General features: G+C 40.1%; 1 protein-coding gene across 8 annotated transcripts in view; it reads right to left on the bottom strand.

The window, feature by feature from the left end:
• Window positions 1-22,772, bottom strand: part of USP33 (ubiquitin specific peptidase 33) — an 89,268-nt gene that overhangs the window by 2,119 nt on the left and 64,377 nt on the right. For 4 of the 8 annotated variants that reach the window (XM_027825000.3, XM_037908010.2, XM_043520805.1 and 1 more), the window contains 10 exons: window positions 22,627-22,721; window positions 21,912-21,945; window positions 20,082-20,127; window positions 19,120-19,300; window positions 17,075-17,201; window positions 15,373-15,542; window positions 13,436-13,517; window positions 7,906-8,014; window positions 2,696-2,798; window positions 2,037-2,105 (listed from right to left, as the gene is read on the bottom strand). In XM_027825000.3, coding sequence (XP_027680801.2) covers window positions 2,037-2,105; window positions 2,696-2,798; window positions 7,906-8,014; window positions 13,436-13,517; window positions 15,373-15,542; window positions 17,075-17,201; window positions 19,120-19,300; window positions 20,082-20,127; window positions 21,912-21,945; window positions 22,627-22,721 — 1,016 coding nt within the window. Of the gene's footprint in view, window positions 1-1,625; window positions 1,662-2,036; window positions 2,106-2,695; window positions 2,799-7,905; window positions 8,015-13,435; window positions 13,518-15,372; window positions 15,543-17,074; window positions 17,202-19,119; window positions 19,301-20,081; window positions 20,128-21,911; window positions 21,946-22,626; window positions 22,722-22,772 lie in introns of those variants that run through there. The other 4 variants (XM_037908012.2, XM_007062571.4, XR_005226630.2 and 1 more) reach the window with 4 other exon arrangements.

Raw genomic sequence — 22,772 nt, 5'->3', positions numbered from 1 at the left:
TGGACACTGTGTATATAGAGTTTAAATAATTAAACCTCTAATATACCATGGGTCTAAGTCTCATAGAAACCAAGTAACAGGATAATGTAAATATTTAGCCATACTGCCTGTAAACTTTAAAACCACATCTTAGAGGGTAATATTATGAAATGCATTAAGATGAATTTTGAAAGAGTATGGTTACTATATTACTCCTGGGGGCATTCTGTGCCACTGCATGCACACATATTTCAAGTAATGCGCATATTTTTAATTTTTTTTTCCAGAAAAGTTGCTGGAGTTCTGCCTTTGTCCCACCAGAGGGCGCTGTGGCACTAAAACAGAGCAGCAGCTCCTGGCCAACCCCAGCTCAATAGGGAAGAGAAAGAGCCTGCCTTCTTCACAATGCCTGTTGGGCCAGGTCAGGAGATAGGGGATATGGGCAGACAGACAGCGTAGGCTGCTGGGGGGGTCAGACGCAGGCTCATAAAGGCTAGTGGAGGAGGACAGACTAGGGCAGGGGCTGAATGCAAGTGGAGGCACAGGGCCACAGGGGGGAGGGAGGTGCAGGGCCACATGGGCAGAGGGGGAGGGGATGCAGAGCTACAGAGGGGAAGGGGGATGGCTGAGTGGGGGCACAAAGACACATTAGGACAGGGATACATGGAGATGAGGGGAGAGGGCTGGCTGAGGGGTGCAAGGACACATGGGGACGGGGGGAGGGGTACAGGGCCGTATGGGGAAGGTGAGTGGGTGGCTGAGTGGGGGTGGAGGGGCACATGTTGACGGGTCAGATGTGCCTGACTGAATGGGAGAGGCTAGGGGTCAGCCAGGGTCTGCATGGGGGATGCTTCCTAACAATCCCTCCCCGCCCCACCCCCGCAAAAAAACCCTGTTCCATACGTTTGCCACACATACCCAACAACCCTTCACGTTCAGACCCAGGCTCCTTCCCAGCAACTACTTCGCTCTCCCTCAGCTCCTCCATACCCCTGACTCCCCAGGCCTTTGCACCGCTTCTGAAGGGTACGGGAAATATGGTTCTGTACTGTACTTTAAATGAATTACTCCTCAGAGTTCTGTATTAATATGCCTAGTAAGAATCTATTTGTCAAAAAACATTTCCTGAATCTTTTTTTGTTGCCTGTATTGTTACAGACATACTTGCTGACAGGTATTTTGAAATAAATTACCAAAATAATTGAAACTGGTGTGATTATATTGTGTTATTTTGACAAATAAAATAAGCAGATTTTTTCAGAATTTTAAAATATTTGTGCAGAATTTTTAATTTTTTGGCACAGAATTCCCCCATTAGTACTATATGCTATGAATGCAGATGACGCTTTCTGTATGTAATGACCTACCAATAACAGTCCACTAGAGGACTCCAGCTCTATCATTCAAATCCCCTTCAGAACTGACTTCTATCAGGCTCAAAAAAATTATTAAAATTATTTTTAAAATTTAATAAGATCCTTTTCCTCTAGGTCTCCCAGTGCATTTTTTCTATACTTTTCCATTTTCTGTATTTCTCTTGGGCACAGACTTTGATATTTTTGTCTTGAGCTGAGCACACACACATTGTGGCTATATTCTTTTAGTTTGATGATCCAGATCAGGACAGACTGTTTAAACGGATGTACCTTACATCCAGTAGCTTCAAAGCCAGCACCTCCAACCTAGAAGGAAAAGACTCCAAGCTCAAAGCATACTGAGTGGTACACATCTAACGAAAGACAACAGAGAGAAAATACTTTCCCCCTCAATAGAAAATTAGTTCTCTACACTATTTTTGATACTCATATCTGTAGTTGGATTTATCTGCAATAGAAGCTAGTCCATTAATTTTCTTGGGTAAACTGTCAGGTGGCCTGGCTGCTTGGGGTCATGTGTTTGTTTTTTTCTCCAACTGCCATGCATGTATGATCTGAAACTTAGCATGAAGAGCATAAAACCACTAATACCTGCATACAGAACGTCATAGCAGCATTTTCCCCAAACCATTAACAAAGAATAGGCTGCATAAATAATTTACAATATCATTAGTTACTTACCTTGTTTTAATATAACATTACTACATTTAGTGACTGCAATCTTCGTATTATCAATAGGGCCTGGAGGATCTAGTGTGGAAAACAGAATAATAAAAAATTAGGACACTGAAAATGGAAAGAAAGTAGTTTTTATTTATTTTTTTTTTAAAAGAGCATTGCAGTTGAGTTGCCTCCCATTGGTCTACTCACTGCTGAATTGTATACTTTGTACGGAGGAAAAGGAAACAGATGATTTCAGCAATAGTACTATGATACAAAGATACAAATGGACATTTTTCAGAAAGTAACCATTGCAATAATGAATAAAATCTTCGAGCAGTTTCAAAAGCAAGTTAGCCACAATTGCTATCCTTACCCAATCCCCATAATGATATTATCCAATATTTAAATTGTAGCTTTACAAAAGAGACTTGCACCTGAAGACAGCTCTATTAACAAGAGCTGCATAATTCCTGCATAATACTTGCAACATATCAAAGCATGCATTAAATATTTTCTTTACTATTCTGCTCATGATATTCTTTGTTCTATCCTTCTGACAACATTCAGACATAATTTACTTTACTGGTACTATTACCTGATAAGACAGAGAACATAATGAAAGAGCACAGATTACCTACCTACTGAAGAGAGTTTTATAACCCCAAGTAGTTACTTACCACGGTCTTTCCCCTTCACAAATCCTTCCCATTCTCTGAACCACTGCATACTGATGCAGTAAAAAATGGATGGAGATTCTTCTTCTTGGAATGCTCTGTTGAGCTAGAAAAACAATAAAACAGACAGGCCCATTACCTGCATTGTTATAGATAGATGCAAAATGATTTTTTTCAGTAAACCATGATTTCTATCTAATATCTGATGAGTTGAGTAGCAATATTTGGATTGATACAAAATTATTTAAATGTTCTCAGTGTATCAAAGCAGTAAACACTTGGTAGTCTTGAATCTCAAGAAAATATCTGAAAGTCAATTCCTACTTGAGAGTTTAAAGATTTTATGTTTCCTTTGAATAAACTAGTACCTTAACTAACAACTAAAACTAATGCTCCTCTATTGAGCATAAGAGTGTCCACCACCAACCATTGCAGGGGAATGTCAGGGAAACCCAGACTCATGTATGTGAAAGAAGAATCAAGTTACATTTTATTTTACCATATAAACAGTTTTGCGATTCTTATATCTAAACCTGGTTTTCTTAACGATTTGAGATCTTGCTGACTTTCCTTCAAATGAGACTTTGGAAAGAAAAAACTGATTTTGTGCCCTTTGTTTTCTTTATTATAATGTAAAAAGACAGCATAAAAGAGGTTTTTATTCCTTTTTTTTTTTAAACTCTAGAAAAAATTGTTACTAGCCTTCTGTAACTGCTGTTACAGTAACTGCTGTTCTTCAAGATGTGTTCCTCATGTCCATTCCATGCTAGATGTGTGCAAGCCCACATGCACAGTTGCCAGAGACTTTTTCTTTAGTGGTATCCATAGGGCAGGCCATATGCTCATGGAGCTCCGTGCTCATGAGCCCATATAAGGAGCGCCTCTGGCCCTGCGCCCTCTCAGTTCCTTCTTGCCGACAATTATGACGGAGGGGTAGGAAGGCAGGTCACAGAATGAACATGAACAACACATCTCAAAGAAGAATTACAGAAGGTTAGTAACTGTTTTTTCTTCGAGTGCTTGCTCATGTCTATTCCATGCTAGGTGACTCCCAAGCAGTAGCCCTGGAGGCAGGCTGAGAGTTCATGGACATGCTTCTTGCAACATTGCTCTTCGGAAACTGGCAATGTCCCGGCCTGCTGGGTGATGGCGTAGTGGGAGGCAAAGGTATAGACCGAAGATCAGGTAGCGGCTCTGCAGATTGGTACCTGCACAAGGGAGGCCACTGATGATACCTGTGCCCTCATGGAATGGGCAGTCATGACAACCGGGGCGACACCCTTGCCTGTTCATAATAAAATTTGATGCAGGCGGTTATCCAAGACGAGATCCTCTGGGACGATATCAGCAGACCGTTCATCCTGTCCGCCACCTGCCCTCGTTCTGTGACAGGAGGTAAGGAGTGATCAGTAGTAATCGGTGGACGTACGCCAGCTGCGACAGATAAGGGTACCACATCTGCCTGGGCCAGGTGGGGGTGATAAGAATGATGTTTGCTTTTTCCCTTTTTATCTTCAAGAGAACTTTCAGCAATAGAGGGAATGGGGGAAAAGTGTAAAGAAGGCCCTTATCCCAAGGAAGGAGGAGAGCATCTCCCATGGAGTGTCAACCCATCCCCACCCTGGAACAGTACTGTGGACATATTTCTTGTTTTGGTGAGTAGCAAACAAGTCTATTACCGGTGTACTCAGAATATGTAGTGTAAAATCATCGACTATTTCCCATTTGTGGTTGTGCGGGAATTTGTGGCTGAGACAGTTGGCTATCATGTTGTGTATTCCCAGTAGATAAGCCTCTGATATTAGGACATTGTGGGAGATGCACCAGTTCCATAGCTTCAGTGCTTTTATGCACAGGGAATGAGACTTTGCACCTTCCTGTTGGTTTATGTAGTACATGCAGGCCATGTTGTCCGTCATGACCTTTGTATGCGTGTTCTTGATCAGTGGGAGAAAGTGAGCGCAAGCATTTCTGACCACTCTGAGCTCAAGCAGGTTGATGTGGAGACACATCTGCTGGAGACCATCTGTCATATGTTGTATGGCCATTGAGATGTGCTCCCCAGCCTATAAGGGATACGTCAGTGGTCAGGAAAAGGGATGGGGAAGACTGTGCAAACGGGATTCCCATACAGATGTTTATTGGGTCCTTCCACCAGTCTAAGGATTGCTTGACCCTGGTGTCAAGTATCAGAGGGGTAGCCCTGTTTGCTGCTTTTACAGATCCAGAATAAGAGTCCTGTGGCACCTTATAGACTAACAGACGTACTGGAGCATAAGCTTTTGTGGGTGAATACATCCAACGCATGCATCCGATGAAGTGGGTATTCACCCACAAAAGCTTATGCTCCAATACATCTGTTAGTCTATAAAGGTGCCACAGGACTCTTTGCCGCTATTGACTCTGGTGGGCATCGATATAAGCTTGCCTATGTTGTCTCTGTTTGGCCTGTAAACCCAACTGAACCAAAACTGCTGCTTCGAGATTGAGGGCTGAGACGAAGACAGCTGTGGTCCTGAGGGGAATCTTGATTTCTTTCTCTGTGGCTCATAAGATCTCTGTGACAAATATTGAGGTGTGTATTGCGATGACCGGGACTTACACAGTGGCTAAGGGCTGTATTTTCTCTTGCAGGCTGGCATGTATATCCCCAGGGAATGAAGGGTTGCCCGAGAATCCTTCAGTGTGTGAAGGGACGCATATGTCTTTTCGGCAAACAGCTTCGTTCCCTCAAAGGGAAGATCTTCCACTGGACCACTTTTGGGAAGCCAGACAACCGCAGCCACGAAACCCTTCTCATAACCACAGCTGTGGAAATTGAACGAGCCGCTGTGTCTGCTGCGTCTAATGTGGACTGTAGAGATGTTTTCACCATCAGCTGGCCCTCATTAATTATCGCCATGAATCAGTCTTAGTGGGAGATCTGGGAGCTGATCGATAAAGAAATTCACATAGTTCTGGTAGTCATATTTGGCCAACATGGCCTGGTAATTAGCCACCTAGAACTGAAGAGTGGCTGATGAATACACTTTTCTGTGAAACAGTTCCTAGCGTTTCCCATCTTGGTGGATTTAACCTGGTATTGGAGGCGTCTAGAATTAACCACATCCACAGTGATGGAACTGGAGGCGGGTGGGAAAATAAATATTCGGTGCCCTTTGCCGGCACATAATACTTTTTGTCCACCCACTTACATGTCGAAAGGCCGAACACAGGGGTCTGCCAAATAACTCTGACAGGATCCAGAAGTGCCTCATTAACTGAGAGGGTCACTGCTAGAGGTGGAAGATTGTTCACCAGTTTGTGGTGAGGTTCAGTCACTTTGTGCACCTGTTATTGGCAGGACTTTTGCCACCCTCTGAGCTAAGTGATTTAAAATAATCTGTCATGGATGGTGGAAGGGACATCTGCTGCCTCATCAGGTGAGGACAATGAGAAAAGCTTGAGGGGTGTATTTCCTTTCTGCCTCACCTTCAACTTCCTCCCCGAGTTGCTCAGGAGGTTCTGAACCCTTTGACACCACAGCAAAAGGGGGGTGCCTCCTTGCCTGTTGGTATGCCACACTTGGGGCCTGGGATGCTTGTTGCCTCTGAGCCAGCCAGGGGTCCCAATAGGTCCACTGAGGGTGGAAGCTAGCGGCTGGTACTATGGCTGCCCAAACCATAGAGGTTGAGGGTCGGGTGGGCAATACGCCTGGTGTCCATGATGAAATTGGGACTCATATGGCGGGTAGGATGACGGTGGGAACCCAAGTGCTCTCGCACACTGTCTGACTCTGATAAGGAGAAATGTGGTGCGCAGCATGGAGATGTCATTGAGTCCAATGCCCTTGGAAAACTCAGCATTAGAGCCCCAGTACTGAGTATGGGCAAGTCTGGTGTGTCAGACACCAAGAGGTCTGTTGTGCAGGTTGGAGATGTAGACCTAGTCCTTTGGTCCGCCAGTGCCACGCACACTGGCGTTAGTGCCGATGACCGTGTAGATGTAGCCTTCGCCAGTGCAGATCTTCCATGCTTTTCATGCCCCCACATCAAGTACCGGTACTTTTTTGCCGGTCCCCATCAGGTCTTTGGGCAGATTGCTCTCTAAGATTGCTCTCTTAGCTTGGTACCGCGCATGTTCTAGATGCCTTCGGCATCGTCAGTACCGATCATTTCTGGCTCAACTGAGGCTTGCTACGGGGACTCACAGACCTTTTCTTAGTGGTCTTAAGTGAGTGGCTCGTCTCCTTGGGATCACCTGCCTTCAATGTAGAAGGTTGCAGTGACAGCTCTGGCATTTGAAGCCTTAACTCTTTGTCCTTCCTGGACCTAGGTTTTAACTGCTGGCACCAACCACACTTTTGTGAACTGTGCTTTTCCCCCAGGAGGCGAACGCACTGCAAATGTCCATCTGTCATTGGGATGAATTCTTTGCTGCTAAGTCACTTTTTGAAGCCTGGAGAGCCAGGCATACCTTTGTCCAGGGGTGGTCTGCACCATCCCCACCAACCCTTCTTTTTTTTTTTTTTTCCTTCTTTTTCGGCATGACCAACTCAAAACAAACCAGGTACTAAAAGAAAAAGGCTTCAAGAAAAGCTAAAATTTGCAAAACTATAGGGAGTTAATGATCCATTAATGGACAGCTCTTAGCTCCAAGCTGTAGCTCACGAAAGCTTATGCGCTAATAAATTTGTTAGTCTCTAAGGTGCCACAAGTCCTCCTGTTCTTTTCTCTAGCCAGGGGCAGTTGAGAAGGAACTGAAAAGGAAATGCCTGTGCATGCTGGCTAGCCTCATGGCAAGTGGGGAGACGCATGTGCGATGGATTGCTATTGAAATTCTTCAATTGGCACTGCGGGGGCGCACACACACACACCCACCCACCCCTATAGTGGAACATCTATTGAGACACTACTTGAAGAAGAACTGATTGTTCATATGGTGCTGGCTCTATTCCTTGTTTCCAATTAAGTAGCACTAAAATAATATCAGCTAAAAACATATTCAATGTTTCCCTAATTTTACAGGTCTCACATACATAATTGCCATAGATACCACAGGGATATTATATTATTGCAAATGAGAGTAGGTGGTTCATGTAAAAAAACACTGAAATATGAGTCACACTATGAAAGAAGTTGAGAATCCTGGTCAAAATATTGCTTCTGAAGAATCTGCAAGATAAAGTCAAAAAGACTGGAAAGAATCAGAGAATACAGATTACTAATTTTTACCCGAATAAATATTTCCAATTCAGTCTTCCTTCTTTTTTCAATTTTCTCAGCCTCTATTTGGCAGGTATGACAAACATACAGGTGGTTAACAGCTGGTCCTCCCCCATACCTATAATCATAGTAAATTTCATTATTAATTTAATGACAAATATTTCATATTTCTCCTCCACATTCTAATAGCCATGAGAATGTCAGCACCAGATTCTGTTTGTTTTAATGACATGTGGCAAACACACAGCAGTGTAGGCTGAATTTCTTATTTTTAATGCTATTACCCTGGATAATTCATCTGTAAATTGGGGCAAAGCACAGCTGCACATAGTAACGAGAGCTGCTGAGAGTTGTCTGTAATACACTCAGGTTCTGGTCACTATGACACATATAGGCTACCATTTATTCTCTATACTACAGTAATATTTACCATAACTGGGGATACTGGCATTTGATCTTTGGAAAAAATCTCTTTCAGATTCTGCCTCGCTAGACCCAGTCCGAATAGTTTATTATTGAAATCTTCTCCTAATAAAGAGAGTTGGCCACAAGTTCCTTCAATGAACAGTACCAAGTTTAAAAAAAAAAAAAAAAGTATATTTAAAGAGAAAAATAACCTTTATTGCTCTGATACTATCCACTACAAAAATGCAAACAACTCCCCCCTCTCCCTCCCCAAAGCCTTCATGGCTCTACCACAAAAAAGCTAGTAGCAGTTTATTACCTCTAAACCCAACAGTTTTGAATGAAGAAAAAGAAATTAATACAATTAACAGAAAAAGCTTTAAAAAACAAAACACTTTTGGACATGTCTCCCAGATGAGGATTCAAACAGCAGCTATTATTAGTCAGTTATTAACAATTTTATTTGCATTTTTAAATGCACAGTTTATCTGACATGCACAGAGTCATTCTGGCTGTTTTATTTCGCTTTTGTTTCTCAAAACTAAATGCACAAAACTAAAACAAAACTATGAAGGTGGAATACAAGACCAATAAAACCCTCAGCCCCACCCTACGCCAGTAAAAAGTTATCTGAAGTTTAAAAACAAAGAAGGAACAGTATATTTTTAAAATCCACCCACCACATGGCTTAAACAAATTATCATCCAAAAGAATAACTCTTCACCTGGTAATTCTGATTCAAAATCCTAATATAAGCATGTTTGATGTGCCACATTAAAAATGCCACTTCACATTTGTATGTCACCAAAATGATTTCGATGTATTTGCAAACATGTCACCAAGTTCTGTGGGGTGAGAAGAGGAGGTGGGGGGAATTTGGGATTGCAGGGCTGCAGTGGCCAGAGAAAGGGGTGACTTTCCACAGCTCCAAGGCTGCGGCTGCCGGGGAGAGACCCTCCTCCTTCCCAGCCCCGGCTTGGGGGCTGCTGTGGAAGGGGAGAGAGGGCACATCCATCGCATTAGAAAGGTAAGACTACTAATATTAAAATATGAGTTGTGTGCTTTTATTTGTAGAACAAAAAAAGTTTATTATTATTAAGTTTTTTTTATGTAGCGCATTTATCCAAAAAGCTTTACAATAGTTAGCTAACGATACACACAACATTTGGAAAGATCATTAAGTGGTCCACCGAGACACTCAGCAATTTTCAAGTGGTCCATGGAATAAAAAGTTTGAGAACAACTGCTCTACATGATTCCAACATCTAAACTTGCTCAATGTCCACTGTTTTGTTCATAGAAGATTATTTTTCTACATCTTTACCTTTTCTGCCAACTGCTAGCACATAAGAAAGTCATCTTCAAAGCCACTGCTAATACCAAAACGCAGGGCAGTCAGTACCATTCTCCTGGAGACAGTGCAGCATTGGCTGGACTAGAAAACCAGCAGTATGACAAAGCAAAGACTACAGGACTGCTCCTGATCAAATGCCTACATGGCTTGAAGCCACAAAGATCATGCTGAATAATATTTGTTTCAGCAGAAAGGTCAGGTTGAAATGTAGACTATGGACTGAGGGTAATTTGTGTTCCTTTCCAGTGAAATTCATTATTTATGGAAGAGACACAGCAATTTGGATAATCTGATCCTACCTGTAGGATCTGATTTAGCTGTAGGATGCTTACATTCTACCTAACTGATACACTGTTTTATTTCATTGGCTGATTATGCAGATGAGTTTTTGAAAATTAATGCTAAGTGCTTTTTTTTTTTTTTTGCAAGCCAGTTCTTTGAAGCAATGATAAAAACCACTTTACAACGCCTTGTTTACTTAGCTGTACAAATAAGCTCCAGTCTAAAATCTGGCATTTAAGATCTTGAATCCAAAGAGAATTTTATTTGAAACCTCTGAAGATAGTAAGTTTGGTTGTTTAGGATTATTTAGACGATTATCACTCCATTTACAAAAAAATAATTTGTGAGGATATTACCCTTCAAGATATAGAAATGTCACATTTTGTTTAAATTAAAATTGAGTTATTTCATTACAATAAGATATTGTACCCACTCAGATTTTTGTCTCTTATTACTCATCAAACTTCATGGATGCATTTAAATCAGTGACAGTCTTGTTTTAGCTCAAGCACTAAACAATACTTTACAAGATCACATTTTAGATTTTGAACTATATTCTCTACCTATATATATTTTCGACTGAATAGGTCATATGCTGATTATACTGTTTACTTATTAAAAATAAAAGGGAAATGCACCCACTAAAAGCATTCTTCTTCTTCAGGAAATTTAGAACCATGAGAACACACGTACACTTTTTAGCACTTTACTTAAAATGACACCACCTCCCCAACGCTGAGGAAAGGATGAGAGAACAAATATCACATGACAAATGTTAGCCATGTTGCTTAAATTGGAAGGCACCTGGATACCTTGGAGAAAAGGCAATTTCTGGAAAATTTCAATTTTGCATGGGAAAACTTTGATTTTTCCCAAAAGAATTTGATTTCTTGTTAGAAATATCAAAATGAAATATTTCATTTGAGAATGGTTAACCTAAAATGGAATATTTAATTTTTTTCATTTCAACAAAACATTAAACAGTATTTCCCTATCATGGCGCATTGTCTTATGAGATTTGTAATTCCAGCCCCCATTCTTGCCTGACTGGGTTCCCTGGAGAACTGTTTTCAGAGTAGCAGCTGTGTTAGTCTGTATTCGCAAAAAGAAAAAGAAAAGGAGCACTGAATGCATCCGATGAAGTGAGCTGTAGCTCATGAAAACTTATACTCAAATAAATTTGTTAGTCTCTAAGGTGCCACAAGTACTCCTTTTCTTTCTGGAGAACTGTAACTCCCTTAAGGCAATGCACTGGTTTCCCTCTCACTGAGCTCAGAGCTTTGTGGGAGATCTAGTCTAGTCAGGGACATGGCCCCATAGGAGAGAGTGGGATATCAGGCTTCCCAACGGCAATGCACCACAACAAGATAACGCAGGTTAACATTGAAGTTACTTGAAACAAAGCATTTCAGCACATCCCAACAATCCAGAACGAAGTATTCTGATTTGGGGAAATGTTGAAATGATTTTTGATCAAAATTTTTTGACATTTCCATATACAAATATTTCAGAATTTCTGTTCTGCAGAAAATTTTGAAATTTCAAATTTTCATCTAATTTCAGGATGAAAACAAATGTTGAAATGTCAGAATTTCCCAGAGAATGGGAATGCCAATTTCTGCTCAGCTCTAATAAGTACCTCTATAGAATAGAACTTGTTTACTCTCTGGTCTGCTCTGCATACAAGTTACACTGGTTTAACTAAAGCCAGGTCTGCAACAAACTTTTGCAGGGATAGCAATGTTAGTTAGAGGTGTGATTTTCTTTATTACACTTTTATACTGACAACAGCCTCATGTAGATGTAGTTATACTGGCATACATGTGTTTTGGTGGGTATTGCTTATTTTGCTGGTATAAATGGTCTCTATACTAGAAGGGTTTGCTGATACAGACCTGGCCTAAAGTTATGATTTTAAACTGATTAGTTATACCAGTGCAACTTTTATGTAGACAAGTCCTCTGAAAGTATTGAAGGCAGTTTGGTCCCAATCAGGCTTAGTCCACCTTTACTTGGTTCCACAACAACAATCTGAACATTTTTTTAATTTAGTTTTTGATGGGTGAAATTTAACTACATTTGCAATAAGAATTTCAGTTTTCTTCAGCTAAAGAAGCCTATTAGATTAGCATAGAAAGACTGCTCCACCAAGCTGTAGAGCAGAGGTAGTCAATAGGTGGACCATGGGCCAAATCGGGACGGCCAGACACTTTTTAACAGATCCCAAAATCTTTTTATTTATTATCATTATTGTTATTTTTTATTATTTTCTCTGGCGGCTGGATCTTGACTATACCTTGACCAAGAAATTGACTACCGCTGCTGTAGAGAGAGAAGGCAGCAGGCACTGTCTGCCTAGCCTGAAATGCTGACAAGACCCCTGATTTGCAGTAAGGATAAGATCAGACATGGGAGGGGCATGTCTCAGAACATGGTATTTTCAAAAGATCTGTAACTTTCTAGTGTTTTTGAAGTTTCCTAAGAGCTGTTATACTTTGGTCTAGTTCTGGTTGTTGAACTTAGTGTGGGGGTGGTTAGTGGCCTTAACCACTACTGGTTAGTCAGTAGGAGGGACAATAAAAACAATCAGGTCACATTTCCTCCTCTGGCCCTCAATATGGAGGTAAAAGAGTAATTCCCAGTATCTCTGCAGGAACACTAAAGAATTATTTGAGGAGTAAACCCTTCTCTGCTGGAAGGAGAATGACAAGCATGGAAATGGGTGTCTCTTTGGGAGGCACTGGCAAGTTCAGGGCTGGGGGACGGGACAGAGAGGGAAGAGATACTGCTTGTACGGGTTAGGTGCAATGAAAAGACAAGCTCCATAAAGAAGTGGGAAGAAGCTGGGTGGTGGGGATGTAGGAACACATTTCCATTTTTTGCTTGGGGAGATCTACAAATCATTACACCCCCGCCTGAACTTTCATGCTTAGATGCCTGGGATTTAAAAGATAAAAATTATTGGAATGTGTAATGTGCAACAGAGTCCTCACGGACCTCAATGGGGCTCCCATGAAGCTTTGTTACTTTAAAAAGAATTGGGCCTTACAAGGGTCACTCCTTCAGGAGGCACACAAACTCAACCTGCTAGAGGAGTGCAGAGGAATTACAGAGAACCCTCAGAAGTAAGTTATTTTGAAATAATTCTGGCAGATGACAGACAAAAAAGACAAAACCAAGGGAACAGAAAACTAGCTCTTTCTATAGCTAGGAAGCTGTGATACACAGTTCCTTCAAAATACCTCTTGCAAAGCATGTTTTGCTGACATGCTTTGTTATTTTGTAGAATATATATAGAATTTATTGGTATGATTCCCCAGTTACCTGTAAAACCATTTACTTGGGTTGTCTTGTACAAAGCAGATTTCCTAAATCTGCGCCTTGCACTCCATTCTCTCATCCAGAATTCTATTTTTAACACTAACCCTAAAATTTGTGAACTCACGACTTAGCACAAATGCTGGCTCTCAAACCACAGCGCAGAGCAGTGTCAGTTACCTGCTATATAGGGTATCCCATATGTTCTGAGGTAGCATTACAACCAAGTCCTCTATAAAACCAGCTTTATGTGGAAGAACACCTATAAAAGAAGAAAAAAGTCTTACTACATTTTTTTTTTTTTGGGTGGCTATTCTACATAGAGTTAGGAAAAGAGATAACTAATGTTTTAAAGATCTCTAAGTCACGAACTACCTTTTGACCACTTCAAATCAAAATATAAGATATAATATAGTAAATGTTGTTTTAAATGATGCGTCAAAGTACCAACTCAAGAGTAATCTCTTAAAAGAGGCCCCACTCTCTTTAAGGTGTGGCTGAAAATTTTACTGGAAAAGCTGAAGGGAATCACATCAAAGATTTAATTCAGACATATTTGAAAGCAGAAATGGATTGATTGTAAAGGCATCTTTTAAGAATGCTGGTTGTAAAATGTTTTTTTAAATGTAGGATTAAATTCTAATTTAAAATTGCTACTTAAGAACTTCTAGATTACTCACATAAAAGCCATTGATTGTGACTTACCAAATTCTATTCCACTCACTACTCAGTAAAGCTCTTCAGGCTTTCTACATAGCATCAATAGTCTACAAAGAGGGTTATGGATAATGAAAATTCAGGAAGAGGGGGAACAGAAGAAAGGCTATGGGGATTATTTGCTGTTGCTCCTACGACTGTACGAACACTCTGTACTATAAACAGCTATTGTACACACACAGCATTCTAGCCTCTCCATATGGGGAAAACTAGCGAGGATGATGCACACGTGGATGTAAGGGACTGGGGGTCTTGAATGCTGGTCCACAGGACTCTGACACGAGTAAATTCCAACCTGCCACTTGTTGTCAGAAGAGGAGCCAAACTGTGATAGAAAACCCCAGTCCTGGGAACTGATTGGTGGACCAACAGGGATCCCAATTGGCTCATAGCTCCTATTTAAACCCAGAATAGCAACTGCGTTCACCATATTTAGGGCTGCTTCCCTGGCAATACCTGCTCCTACTGCTGATCTCCTGGTAACCTGACCTTGCCTGTCTCGTGACACCTGACTCTTGAGTTTGCTCTCTGGCCTGTGTCTGACTCTGATCTCCCGGTATCTGACCCAGCCTGACTCCCGACCCGACCACTAGGTCAGACCATCCATGTCCTGATCGTGACACTGGCATCTGTAGCAGCCTTGAACAATGAGGAGGTGGTTCTCTTAGGCTCAGGTTCTCCTACTGCACACCTACACCCTGCAAATGGCCACACGCATAATATTTTCTCTTTTGCACATGGTTACTTGGGAGAAGGTGCTGGATACTGCGTGGTGGTTGCTTAGAAAATCAGATGCCAAATTAAGGGTGACATCACAAAACAGTTTTCACGAATGTCTAGCAGAGGAAGGACAACTTAAAATTTGTGTACAAAACATGCAAGAAAGTGTCCTTAATCATTACTGTTTTCACATTGGATACCCTGTTGTGCCCTATCACTTTTGGGTTCCTGGGATTTTTATCCTCAGGGTGTAGTTGTGACAAGGATTTAGGTTACAAGGTGTTAGTCCAAACAGTTATTAGGGAAATATAACGATGTAATCCAAGGTATAAAACAACAAAAAATCAATATAAATGTTTTGAAAACATGCAGACCATATTAGGGTGCTATGGAAAACATGCACACAGAAGAAAAATTATTATATACACTCTTTGTGGAATTACACACTGTGGTCAGACCTTGACTGTAAAACACTTAAAGTAGGTCCCTAACCAGAAATGATGACAAGATAATAAATAACCTTGGCTTCTGGGTAACTGATAAGAGTAAAGAATAAGAAACTGATTACATACAAGTTCCTGTATTTTAAAAAATTCCCTGCTGGCCAATGAAATAAATCTTCATCCTCAAAGGTAGATGTTCTGTTTTACTGGTACTTCATAAAAGATTAGCAGTCTCACCTCCATGCATACAGAGGAAATCATTATTTGAAATAGGTCCTGGCTCAGCAAAAGTCTTGAATTTATTCAGCCACTGTCGAGAAATATAGAACTGCAGGAGACTTGGTTCCATCATAGTCAACAGACTTGATACCCTCTGTCTCTCTCTTCGTGCTTCTTCGTTGCTCTTCCTATTATATGAATTAAAAAAAGCATTAAGCACAGGATGTATCCTTATGTGTGGTGCTGATTTACTCTGAACACAGGTTTGGAAACCAACTTTTTCCTTCACTGAATTTCTGGGTCATTACATTTAATACACCTAAAAACCCAATTAAAAATATCCCATTACTATACCATTAAATAATTTTAATTCAAGTTAAAATAACCAACAGAAGAGACACCTATTTAAATAAAGGATTTGAATTTTAATATGTACTACCAAGATATAAATATTCCACATGCTTGAGTTTGTATTCTAATTTTGAAGCGTTTGCTCACAACAAGCACAGTGTTCTTTTTGACAATATGGTCTATTCCTAAAAGGAACACAGATACAGTCATTCTGGGTCAGATCAATGACCACATCTTGTCCAGCAGCCTGAATCTTGTGCTTCTGGCAAAGACAAAAATATTATCAGAATGTATCTACTCATCTGTGCAATTCTATTGTAACTTATTTCTGCTAGACTCAGCATTCAACTTCCGGTAGCAAACACATATCCTTTGTTAATTAAAACTAGATGTCAGTATAAAGAATGTAATGCTTAAAAACAGAATAGTTTAATAGTTGTAAAACAGTTAAAAGGTAAGAGACTGCATGTACAGTTCCAAGTATAAAAGTGACAGAGACTAAAGATGGTAATAGCAGGTGTCTCCTTTACACTGTCTCAATTTCAGAAAAAGACCAGGACACAGAAAAATAAGCACACAGTAAAACCCCTGTTGTTCCAGTTCCCAGCTGCTGAAGAGTTTCCTCAACTCCCTTTATAGCTCTAACAATCTTAGTCTGTCTGTGTGCAGAATCCTCCCTATATGCATCATCCTCTGAATAAAAATGAGGCAATCTTAGTTGCCAGTTCTAAGACTCTTCAAGTTCTAGTAATCTCACTGAGTTTTCATTATCTTCAATCTGCACAAATAATGTTCTGATCCACCTCTCTGGCTTCATTCTGAAGTTTTATAAGCATTTAAACATTCAAGCAATTTCACCTTGTAATTGTTACATCAAAAAATAAACTGGTGGCAAAGCATTTTCACTAAAGCAAAGCAAAGCATCTCCATGGTGGCATTTAGTGCTCCTCTCAATATCACATTAGAACAAATCTTCTTGAAGCCTTTCCACTATGGTAGTGCTGCTGCATTAGTGCCTTCTGCAGAAGAAGAGTGCAGCCTCCTTTTTTCTTATACTGAAATTGCTATGAATTGTTAATGTGTCTTCTGAGGGCTATTATAAAATAAAAGCATTTCTCCAGCATAGTTCATTTTGTGGTGACACATACTTACCATTAGTTCCATCTGAACTACAGGGTCTCTTGCCAATAGCTGAGTGTCTGACTGACCCAACCTCCCCTCCCCAAATCCAAATGTCTCACAAAATTTATTTAGCAACCTAATTTTAAAAGCTGGGTGCCAAATGGCCAACAGCTCAAAAGTGATTCATTTACTTGAACAAGGTTTATACTGACACTGACCTTTCTCCTCCTTTTATTCACTTTCTTACCTGTAGAAGAGAACATAAGCTTCTGCATTCTGTACAGTGGATTCTGGTACTTCTGTGACACTATGATCATCAAATTCATACCACAGATTATTTAAATTGTTTCGGCAATAAGCTATATAATGTCCACCTAGAGTCAGAAGGTACAGTGAAACGTGAGGCTATGAACAATTTAGGTAACAGGTGAAGAGACAGAAAATTGTACATGTTTTCACCACATATGTTTTATGGTATTAATGAAAGGGACTTTTTACTACAGAATTTGGTTTAAGTTCCTTATAAAACTAAGATCAGCTTTTTGTTCCATTCCCATCAGCTAAAGGGAAAAGGCAGACATGGTTATGTTCTTTCAACATAAGCTCTGCTCTCCAAGTGATCTTTAGTTTGACTACTTGTGGCACCTTAGAGACTAACCAATTTATTTGAGCATGAGCTTTCGTGAGCTACAGCTCACTTCATCGGATGCATACTGTGGAAACTGCAGAAGACATACATACAGTTTCCACAGTATGCATCCGATGAAGTGAGCTGTAGCTCACGAAAGCTCATGCTCAAATAAATTGGTTAGTCTCTAAGGTGCCACAAGTACTTGTCTTTGGAACCTACTAAAGAACCTATTCTGACTCCCATTTCTCACTGAATGCACCCTAGTTTTCTCCTGGTCTCTGACTCTTGAGAATAACATGGAATCTAACTACAATAGAACCCCACAGTTACGAACACCTTGGGAATGGAGATTGTTCGTAACTGAATAAAACATTATGTTTGTTCTTTCAAAAGTTGATAAATGAACATTGACTCAGTAAAGTTTAAAAGCTGTATTATTCAGAAGAAAAATGCTGCTTTCCCTTTTTTTTAGTAGTTTATGTTTAACATGGTACTGTACTGTATTTGTCTTTTTCTTTTTTTTTGGTCTCTGCTGCTGCCTCCTGATTGTGTACTTCCAGTTCCAAATGAGACGTGTGGTTGACTGGTCAGTTCATAACTCTGGTATTCATAACTCTGAAGGTCTACTGTAGAAAGGAATGTTATGTCTGCTTGATTGATTGATTTGGGCATCATTGGGAAGCACATTACAACCAGAGCTGTTGGATCTGCATTAGATGCCAATAGGTTTCAGGATAGAACTGAAAGCATTTACTGTTAAATCTATGTCTTAGATGTTCGGGGCCCTGTTACATGAGAAATTGCCTCTCTTCCCACGCCAGGTTGCCAGAGTTTATAACAACAGAAGGACTGGAAATCTTTCAGCCAAACAAGAAGGAACTACTGGCAGAATACTCTTCACAAGGGGAATGTGCAGTGCACTCCCCCTTGACAATGAGAGCCAAGATCAGCTAATTCTCTGGACATGCCACAAAGTCCATCTTTTCTCCACAGATCTTTGTGGACGGAGGAGCTTATTTTATTATCCACATTGTATTTGCTTGTGGTGTAGCTAGCTGGGATGAGCAGTCCTTTATATTGTATCATTATTTGTACTGTGTACTTGAATTTATGTAGCAGACAACATCAGGATCATAGAATCGTATAGAACTATAGAATATCAGGGTTGGAAGGGACCTCAGGAGGTCATCTAGTCCAACCCCCTGCTCAAAGCAGGACCAATCCCCAATTTTTGCCCCAGATCCCTAAATAGCCCCCTCAAGGATTGAACTCAAACCCTGGGTTTAGCAGGCCAATGCTCAAACCACTGAGCTATCCCTCCCCCGATGGTTAACTAGAAAGGTTTTTATAAGTACTTTTTTTTAAGACATAGGCTTGGTTGATCCATTCTTCTTCAAATTGTACAAGATTCCTAAATAGCATTCCAAATGTATGTCACAACTCACTTTAAAAAACAAACAATCAACCAGAACATGTACTAGCTTCTGTCTTCAAACAACAGTAAGACTACTCAATTTTGGAATTAATATTGCTACCACCATTTGTCCATATTTACCTTTCAGACCAATAAATCTTAATGGTACCCTTAATCCCACATCTACATCCATAAAATGAACATCTGTCACTATGTTTGCATTCTGAAACAACAAATCAATACTTACTGCTGGCAGTTCCATGATGGCAGATGACAGACAAGAGATCATATGTCACAATCTGAGCTGGACTGTCCTTAGCAACGAAAGGCTGAAGATCAAGTCCTTCCAGGGGAAAGGATACATGGGTACCAATTTTTGTGGAAAACATGAGCTCATGTCTGAATCTTTTGAGATGAATGCACAGTATCTGTAAGAAGAACTATCTGTAATTTAGAACTAATTGATGTGTAATTTTCTATATAGCAACTATACTGCAGAGGCCCTATTGCCCTTCCTCCCACACTATTAAAATCTTAGGGACTCCTATGGCTCCAGTACAAACAGCTGGAATCAATTTCTTCTGCAGTCGGAGGCAGCTGATGGCAGCCTCAGGATCCTCCCCATTTATTTTAAATTAGTTGCATTTGGGATTTCCCCCCAAAAATCATCTTACTGATCCTGCAAAAATCCTAAAGGCCAGCACTGAGCAGCTGCCAAAACCTGATGTTTCAATAAAGGGCAAAGCTCTTCCCCTACTGCATTTAATTATTTGTGCAAGGCTGTCACCAGGGTCAAATTCCTTCACGTTTCTTGCAGTCACCAGCTGATGCTCTGAAGGATAAGATTTAATTACCTTTAGCATGCACAGCTACAAACCTAACAAGTCAGAAACATTTCCAGCTCAGCTACAGTATTTAACTCTATGACCTCCAGCAGAAGTGAATTCCACAGGCTGGCTACAGGACTGTAGGAAAAACATTTCTTTTTTCTTCTTCTTCTTCCAACTTTACCTTTCATTTTAACTACTGTTAACTTTCTTGTAAAGTACCTGAACAAATGTAATTAGACGCGAACATGTTTTTTTCAGGATTGCAAGCATGCTGCTACATTTTTTAACATGCAAGACACAATCTACTTTGTATGCAACTCATTAACCTTGCCGCATTCCCAATCATGCAGAAGAAACATTTTAAAATGCATGTGATTACCTCAGGAAATTTTTGCACTTTGCAGAATTTCACTCCATTTCTTAACCTAAGCAAAGAAGAAAAACATTTAGTCCTATAAATGTTTCACCTCCTGTGCCAACTCAGCAAAAACATGACGATGAAGTCTTAGGGTTGTGCGTTACATTAGTAAACCTGAAATATTTCTGGAATGCAGACTAGACTTACTGAAGCCAAAGTGATATGAATAATGAAACCTTGAAGCAGAGAAAATCTGTTCCATTGAATAATTCAAAGCAGTAACTATGTATATGCCTACCAGTTCTATCTAGCCAATGGATTTTCTTAGTATGGGGAAAAGATTGAGCTTTTAGACTTTATGAAAGCAAATTATAGCTGAATTCCAGTTTTTGTCAAATAAATTCATTCTTGAAGAAAATTTAACCGCAGCAGAGTATCAATAAATAATTTTAATGGAGTGCTAATATGTATTTTACTGTCCCTATACAATATTTAAATTATACAATGATGCTTGAACAAGAAAACAATGTTATGTATAACAGCAACAACTGTTAAGAGTCTGACAGTGTTTCATTCCTTTATTTTGATAAAATATCATAATTTAGACTGCATTAACAATTAAGAATTTATCTTACAGTAATACAAAGGGTTGCTATACATTTAGATGATATATTTCTTTTAAGGGAGATAACCAACGCCCTGGCGGGTGTTGAACAACCATCAACAGCCATTATCCAGCAAGGGAGCTACAATGCAATGACTCACTTGCACAAGGCCACACCAGGGAAATTGCTCAGCCTCACCTTGTGACTCAGCAATGCCCATCAAACATGCCTGGACTTATGTTCTCCAAGCACATGGAGTAAGGGTATAAAACAGAACACGAGGCCCCATGCTTTGCCTTTTCTCCTCCCCCCACCTATGCAAGCAACAAGGATGCTGAGAAGACTGATGATTTCAACAGAGGAGACTGGCCCAGGTTTAAGAGACAAACCTGTATATTAAGGACTAAGATCCAATGGGGGTGAGAATATTGCTTGATCTAAATACTGTCAAGTATGATGAGAGTTAAGGCTTAGACTGCGTGCTTATATATTTTATTTTATTTTCGTGACTGACTTTTTGCCTATTACTTATAATCTATGTTTTGTAATCAATAAATTTGTTTTACTGTTTACCTTTACCAGTGAGTTTGCCTGAAGTGCTTGGTAAATCTGCTCAGGTTCACAAAGGTTGGTGTATGTCCAATTTCTGTTCCAAGAGGCGAACCAGTTAATAAACTTGCATTGCTCAAGAAAAGGTCTTGAACAGTGCAAGACGGTATATTCCCAAGGTGCAAGGCGGGGAGCTGGGGGGATTTAGCTGGTGCCTTTCTCTGTGTGGTTTATGAGTGGCTCTGGGAGCATTCATGCAATTTAGCTGGGTGTGGGGCTCCACATGCAGTTGTGTTGAGTGATAACAGTGCCTGGAGGGTTTTACTGCTTGTCACTAGCAAAGCACTAAGAGAGACAGCCCAGGCTGGAGAGGTAATGGGGCACAGTGGTCCCACAGAGCAGTCCCAGGCTGCACCCTGGGGTCCCATCACAATCCCAATATGGTTGACTCATCCCTAAAGCACTTCCTGGCTGACACATCTTCATTGTTACTAGACTTTTTAGAGGTATAGTACAAGCTCTCATAACAACGAGCTGCCCATCAAAAATGTCCTTGTACCAAAAGTACAGGATTCTCATCTATGAAAGTCACTGTATGTTGCATTTATTTCCACACATTAAAACTTCTGCAGCAACATTAATGTGCTGATCAAGACCAAGGCTTATCAAAGCAAATGCAAGGTAAAAGATGACTTACTTTTTACACTTTTCACAACTGTACATGTTATCACCTGTAGATATTGGGGGGGAGGAGGGGGAAACACAACCATTATTCTCTAAACACAAGTAGTTATTCTTCAAGCTATCCACTATACTTTATTGATAACTGCCATTTACAATAGCTATTACACTTTTCTCTTGCTTTGATTGCGTCATCGTAATTTCAGGGATCATTTATTTTTCAGGTTAAATGTTTTCAGTTCGTGCCTGAAGACTTTGAATTGCTCTAGAGAAAGTTTAGCACTTCACTGAGCAAATGTATGATATGGTTTTCTTAGGGTTTATGCTCCCAAACATTACAAATATATTCTGGATTATGTTGGATGATTTAATCATTTTAAAATAAAAGGGAACAGTACACATTTTAAAGGCAAGAGAAGGAGCAAATTCCCAAATTTAGACTGAAAATGTCCTGAACTTCATCTGATTTTATTTTATGAAGAGAAATTCCATTATTGTATAATTCCAAGAAAACTTATGTGGAAAATTCTTGCTTCAAAATCCAGTTAAAAAGTGGTTTATTAAAAGAAAAAAACAACAACAAAGGTTGATCCTATGACCAGGAATATTTTTAAAAGTCTGATGTGTGCGTTGGTTCAATTTTAAAAAAAAAGCAAAAGTAAAATACCTCATCTATTTACCTTGTTTTAAAAAGAAGGCACATTAGATATGTATTTTAAATAGTGGCTTACCCTTGAGCTCATCTCTGGCGAAAAAGGCAGCAAGACAATCTTGTAAGGTTACTGTTGGACCCCAAAACCAGCTAGGAACACATGAGACAACAAACCTGAAACATCATTGACAGAAAACACAACAAATGTTCTGCCAGTAGAGCAGA

Source organism: Chelonia mydas, chromosome 8, assembly GCF_015237465.2.
Source record: "Chelonia mydas isolate rCheMyd1 chromosome 8, rCheMyd1.pri.v2, whole genome shotgun sequence".
NCBI lineage: Eukaryota > Metazoa > Chordata > Testudines > Cheloniidae > Chelonia > Chelonia mydas.
The sequence above is the reverse complement of the archived record's forward strand: the minus strand, read 5'-3'. Positions and strand labels throughout refer to the sequence as shown.